Raw genomic sequence first — 6,730 nt, 5'->3', positions numbered from 1 at the left:
TATAATTGTACTACATACAAAAATCTATGTATACGTGTTAGTTAGCGTCATGTATCATCGTAAGGGACGAACGATTGGTTTTTCAACTTTTATGATTTTCCGAAATTAGGATAAAAGAAATAAATGATATGAGAAGCCAAAAGCAACTAATGGCGTATTAAATGTGTTTTTAGGTAAAAAAAAAAAAATCAATAAAAAATAGCAAACTAGTAAAATATTTACGTGTCGATTTTTAAAATCAGCTTTTTGAGACCAAATCATTGTGGGTTATTTTTTGTGTTTATCGAAAACTTTTTTTAAGAAGTTTTACGCTAAATGCCTTACTCACTAATATATACACACGCATACACACATACGCACACTAATGCGATAGTTAATTTTAAATTTGTCTTCTTTTTTATCTTTTGTTTTTAGTTATTAGTTTTGCTATTATTTTTGTTTTTTCCTTTGTTAGTAGTTCCCTTTCACGCAGCTAAAAATTATGCAATTTTCATATATACAGTGCTAAATCGGTTTGTGTTTTTCATTATTTTTGTATGGGGGTGAGAGGCCACGCTAGCGGCGGCAATTCATGGGCACAGCACTCAGTACGAAATTTCATTATAGTTCCTCTTCTCACTTTCACTTCTCTCCCTCTCACTGGAATAGTGGCTGGGCGTAATTTAGTTGTTTCTTAGCCATGCCGCCAACGCCAATTCCACCACCGCCACTACAGTACTGCTGCTAACTGTGCCTACGGCGCTAAAGCAGCTTTTCCATGTACGCATGTAAGTATTCATTAAGGCGCGCAGCACCGCTGCTACCTCTGCTAGAAGAGGATGAAACCGCCAGCGTCGCTGACACCTTTTTTGTTGTTGACGCTTTCGTCATACCCGCGTCTTTACTATCAGTCACACAGTCACTGGCCTGTACCGCTCGATACCACTTGTCGAAGGACTCTTTCGGAATGACTTCACTGTCGTAGATTAGATCGAATATGCTACAAATGAGCTGATTGGCAGTTGGCGTTTCATAAACCTTCTGCATGGCGTCGACAATGGCGTCGAGGCAGGCCACCTCATGCGTTTCGAGGCCGTCTAGGCAACGTCTCAGTAGCGGTATGCATTTGTGTCGAAAGAGTTCGGAGTCTAGTTCTCTACTACTTTTAACAGTTTGCGTCGGCGCCGTCGTCGTCGCCGGCATCACAGTTGCGTAATCACAGCAGAGAAATTTTGTAAGGCTGCGTATAAAATGCGTATTTATGTGCACATTCGTATTTATGTAGTCAATGGCTAGGTCGCAGCCATTGATCGTATTCAGCAAATACTCAATGCGCGTCACTTGTTCCGCTATGGCAGCGGGATACGTCGACGTTGACTTTTCTCTCTGTGGTGGCTTGTAGTTACGATCGTGTATGTACTGGAAGTGGTTTAAGTTGACAAATGCTTGCCATTGTGCGGCATCGCTAATGAATTGCTGTCCATGATCCAGTTTGAATTCCTTGTTCCATAGCTCACGCGTGTACGTTGTGCCAAATTCGCTGGTGAAGTAAGTGATGAGCGCATGGAGAAATCGTTTTGTGAATTTGCTATCGGCCGCCCATTGTGGCAGCCAAATGTCGTCGAAATGCAAAAGTTGCTCATGCAGCAGCGGTCCTATAAATTCAAATACATACGTCCACAGATTCGGTACGTCAATTAGCAGTTCGCGCAGCTCGTCGGCCAATTCCGTGTACACTTCCGTAAATATTTGTGGCCCACACATTTTGGTACGCATCAGGTGCACGAATATAGCCGCGCAGGCTTTGCGATGCGCGCGCTTCACTGTCTGCAAGTATAGGTAGTCGCTAAGTAGGTAGTTGAGCAATGACTTTTGTTGGCGCGTATTGAGACTATTCCACTCGTTGACTGTCTCCTGTTGCCAGCCGTTGCTGCTGTGACTGCTGACAGCGGCGAGCAGCTCTTCGATCAGCTGATTAAGCAGTTTTTGACATTCTTTCTTGCTAAAATCTGGCAAGTCAGCGTGTTCCATTGAAAACTGTGTACCTTTTTGCTGCTCTTGTGGCGAGGACGCATCCATCGGCAAGTCATTTGATTTTTCTTGCCTATCGAGCGCTTGAAAAGGATTGTTGGCCATGGCCGACACTGTAGACATGCCTGTTGTGGCGCCAATCATAGAGGACTGTCGCTTAAATCCGCCGCTGTTTGCCGCAGTGTTCGCGCCGCTGGTGTTCATTTTTAAAGAACTAGCTGGCTGATTGGTGCGCCAGAGGTAGAGTCCGGGGCTGCCGAGTTTTGTTGTGCTTTGCGTTACCTCGTCCCTAGCAAAATTCAGTTTGTTGACGTCAATATTAACATTTTGTTGTTCATGTGGATGCATGAACTGCTGTGACTTATGCGATTTCGTATAATGGTGCCGTTGATTACCCTGATTGCCGCCGCCACCGACGCTGCCCCCACCTCCGCCATAGTTGCCCAGCCGATTGTTCTTCTCGTACATGCTGCTGCCGACTCCTGCCTGTATTTTGTCATCCTGCTTCGCACTAATCGCTGAGCGTCGCTGGGATGATTGCTGTAGCTGCTGCTGAGGCAGCATTTGTTGCTGGTGCTGCTGTTGTGGCTGAGCCTGCGGATGATCCCAGGTGCGCGCACGCAAGTCCATAACATCCTGCATCATGAAACGCACACGGCTGCTGATCTTGAAGTGGCCGCCTGATTTATTGCTGCGCGATTTGTGTATAATTTCATGTATTCTACGAAAGATTTTATCCATTCGAGCATTGCTTGTGTGCTCCGGAGATTCCAATAGATGCCCGACTGTGGTCAGTAGTTTGCACATGTACTCCAGCTTCTCCTCGGAGCCATGCTCCAGTAGGGATTCGATGCACAAGAATACACGGTCGTTGGTTAACGATTGTAGTTTAAACATTTCACCAATGAAGCGAACCGTGCCCCAAGCACGACGTCGAAACTGATATTCTTGGTCTTCCAGTTCGGCCTGCAGTTCCAGCCGCTCTTTGGAGTCGACGCAACTCTCCAACTTATCGACCAGCGGTTGCAGCTTCAATTTCTTCGCATTTGCATCGTTTACATTTGTCTCGAACTCAGTCTGAATGCGGTTGATTAGCGAACTAGAGAAAAGTGATTTGCTCTCCGCTTTGATTTCTTGGAAAAGCACTTTGCAAAACTTGGCGTATGTAGGGGCGAAATTCGGTTCGCTCACGGTTTTTTCGAAAATCAATAGCATCACCTGTGAAGCACGAAAGTGTGATGAATATTATTTGCATGTCTATAGATATCGATGATCCTGTGCAATAACACAATTCACAATTTAAAAAAAAAAAAACCGTTACTACTGTTAAGTGGCTCATGTCTCTCTAATCCTTGTCGAATCTTTAGTATTTACTTTAGCAATCCTTACTGCTTACTTTAGTAAAAGACGTAAAACGATTAGACAAGGATTAGAGACAAGAGCCACNTTATTTGCATGTCTATAGATATCGATGATCCTGTGCAATAACACAATTCATAATTAAAAAAAAAAAACGTTACTACTGTTAAGTGGCTCATGTCTCTAATCCTTGTCGAATTTTTAGTATTTACTTAAGCAATCCTTACTGCTTACTTTAGTAAAGGACGTAAATCGATTAGACAAGGATTAGAGACAAGAGCCAGNCTCTAATCCTTGTCGAATCTTTAGTATTTACTTTAGCAATCCTTACTGCTTACTTTAGTAAAAGACGTAAAACGATTAGACAAGGATTAGAGACAAGAGCCACTGAACAGTAACAACAGTTTTTGTTTTTTGAATTTTGAATTGTGTCGTTATGGCACACGACCATCTATATGTATTTAAGGAAAAAGATGGGCTGACTTATTATTCGATTGAAATCTAAGCTGAGTTGTAATTATGCGAAAAATTAAGCTGAACATTTACATTATAATGACGACGGGACGAGAAAAATAGAAATTAAAAAGATGTATATGTTTCAATTTCAAAATTTCAGCTGTTAAAACAGAATTTAATATATACAAAAATTTCGATATTAACTCGCAATCTTCAACTCGAATATTAAGTGAGCTGTTTTCATAAACCTACTTCGCACACTATGACAAACCAGAAATGTTTCAGCTCAAGGGGCAGTACTCAAATCTGAATTTTCAAAGTGTTTGCAAAGCAATGCCACATCGGNAGAAAAATAGAAATTAAAAAGATGTATATGTTTCAATTTCAAAATTTCAGTTGTTAAATATATACAAAAATTTCGATATTAACTCGCAATCTTCAACTCGAATATTAAGTGAGCTGTTTTCATAAACCTACTTCGCACACTTTGACAAGCCAGAAATGTTTCAGCTCAAGGGGCAGTACTCAAATCTGAATTTTCAAAGTGTTTGCAAAGCAATGCCACATCGATCATATCAATATGCCTACTTGTTGCATTTTCTCCTGTGTATTCATCGAGATGCTGGTCATCGACTTGAGTAATACATCGAAGTTGTCAGGTGTCAACTTGTTCAGTACGCCGCGCACTCTCTTCAACACAGCGTCGATGTCATCGTTGGCGCCCGAAGGCGAAACATTATTCGATTTGCTGCGTAATGTTTCCGGCTGCCAAGCATTCTCACACTCCGACAGCTTTATCTCCTCCTTCAGCGACAACTGCACACGTATAAAGTCGACTTTCCGTTGTTGCTGCGCGCTCATCACGCCAGCGGCACCGCCGATTCCGCCCTGGCCCACTGCGCCGGCTGCAGCCGCAACACTTAGTACGCCACTCACAGCACCACCTCCGCCAGCCTGATGCTCGTGATGTTTCTTCGTTTGTGCGCTGCGTCCACGCTTGCCGCTCACCAATTCCATTGACTCATTGAAATTCATGTGTTGGTATTGTTGCTGCTGCAGATGCTGATGTAGTGCCAGTGAGGACATGTTGTGCGCGTGATGCGTCAGGTGATGATGCTGCTGACGCGAAACGAATAGCTGTGAAATGCAGTCACCGCGCTGACACGATACCATGGGCGGCTTGCGCGCCTCGCTGGATTTCGAAAGCGCCTTTAGCTCATCCAGCGAGTATTTGCGCGGTTTTGGCGGCCCCACAGCACTGTCGGGAGAGGCTGCAGTAGTAGCTGCACTATTGGCAGTGCTTACAGTAGCAGTTTTTTGACCATCACGGATGCTGGACGCGCTACTGGTTTTGGTAAGCGTTGCCGTGCTGACATTCTGGGTGCAATCTACAGTGTCTTTCGTCGTGGCGCTTTTATTTTTATTAATTTCCTTGTGGGGTGAATTGGACTTTGTAGATTGTCGCCTTTGTAGTGGTTGTTGCTGCTGTTGTTGTGGTAGCACCGGGGTCGGGGTCGACGACGATGACGACGCCGTGCCTTGACAATCTTTGACCTCAGCGAAATCGCCAAATTTAACATCTTGCATACTGCTTGCGGCCTCAGCAGCATCTTGTTGCATCCGCATTTGTAATCGAGCGCACATTTCTTCCTCATCTTCACAAGCGGACGAAGAACTGTTTAGAAATTGCAATTGCTGTTCTGACGATGATTGCAAGAATTGTGCAACGATTTCCTGAGTCTTCAGGTGCTTTGTTGGCTGCGACAGTAGTTGCTGCAGTTGCGGCGAAGTGTGCAAGTGTGAAGTGCGATCGGTCGCTTGATGAATGTCCGTGAGGAAATCACCTTAGAAATGGCATTAAAAAAGGACAATTTATACATATGTATATGCAAAAGAAGAAAACAAGGGCAAAGGAATAAGAAAGTAAACTAATCTAAAATCGACATTAAATAAACAGACCGACAGTATTAAAGACCGCCGCGTGCCAAATTATAGTCGGCTATCTCTCAAATTGAGGAATTAGTTTGCGTTCCAACAGACAGACAGATGGACATGTCCAAATCGATTCAGCTCAAAATCGTAATAACTTTGGCATAACATTTTATGGGTTTATCTCTTCTTTTTATTGTACTTCCAAACATCGAATCAAAGTCATAATACCACTTTATTTTCATGAAAGGTTTAAAAATCTATCTCAACTCCCTAGTCGTTTTTCGAGAGAATTGCTAAAGATTTATATCTGGCCAGGGACAGTCACTCCTCAAGAACTCTTTGATGAATTTGTATGCTGTTACAAAAATGACATGATAAGCCAGATGTGAAGTAATTTTTATAGACATAAATAGAGAGAGATATATGTATATGCGGGTGTCCATAAATTACTGAGGTTTGTGCGCAATTTCAACCTTTCCGTCGTGGTGCGATCTCGATTTATATCAGACTTTCACTCGACACGAAAATGGGCAATGCTAATGTTGTCGAGTCGTGAAATTATGTCTAATTTACGACTTACGCAATAAGGCCGACTGTAAATCCTCCGTAAAGCCAAACAGCAATGAAGACAATATGAAAACATAAGTTTACTCATTGTCACTTCAAGCCTACGACTCTACGAAAAGTTATCTTTATTTATTTTGTTCACCTACTTTTTGTGTTCGTTTTCGTCGTCAAGCCGCCTGTCAAGCTCCCACTTTTTGTCACGCTGCCGCTACGTTGTTGCAATGCTGATTGATGTGGATGTTGCTGTTGCTGTTGCTGTTGTTGCTGCTGCTGTTGTTGTTGTTGTCTTAAATTCGCTGTTGAAGTTGTTGTCGTTTCTCTTAAAATACCACTATCGTTAGAACTATTTGCATTATTTATATCAGTCAGGATGTTGCTTGATGTTGCCGTTGTAGTTGTAGTTGTA

General features: G+C 42.9%; 1 protein-coding gene across 2 annotated transcripts in view; it reads right to left on the bottom strand.

Annotated features, from left to right (window-relative positions):
• Positions 1 to 415: 415 nt before the first annotated feature.
• The window catches only part of eIF4G2 (eukaryotic translation initiation factor 4G2), a 7,703-nt gene continuing 1,388 nt past the window's right edge, over positions 416 to 6,730 (bottom strand). The window contains exons 3-5 of one of the 2 annotated variants that reach the window (XM_017629314.1): positions 6,471 to 6,725; positions 4,414 to 5,669; positions 416 to 3,228 (exon numbers count right to left, since the gene is read on the bottom strand). In XM_017629314.1, the coding sequence (XP_017484803.1) occupies positions 742 to 3,228; positions 4,414 to 5,669; positions 6,471 to 6,725 (3,998 nt within the window). In that variant the 3' untranslated portion in view covers positions 416 to 741. Of the gene's footprint in view, positions 3,229 to 4,413; positions 5,670 to 6,470 lie in introns of both variants that reach the window. The other variant, XM_017629316.1, reaches the window with a different exon arrangement.

The sequence above is a fragment of the Rhagoletis zephyria genome, unplaced genomic scaffold (genome assembly GCF_001687245.7).
Source record: "Rhagoletis zephyria isolate East Lansing unplaced genomic scaffold, Rhagoletis_zephyria_1.1 Rzeph_scaffold_06692, whole genome shotgun sequence".
Taxonomy (NCBI): Eukaryota; Metazoa; Arthropoda; class Insecta; order Diptera; family Tephritidae; genus Rhagoletis; species Rhagoletis zephyria.
This window is presented reverse-complemented; position numbering and strand designations above follow the sequence as displayed.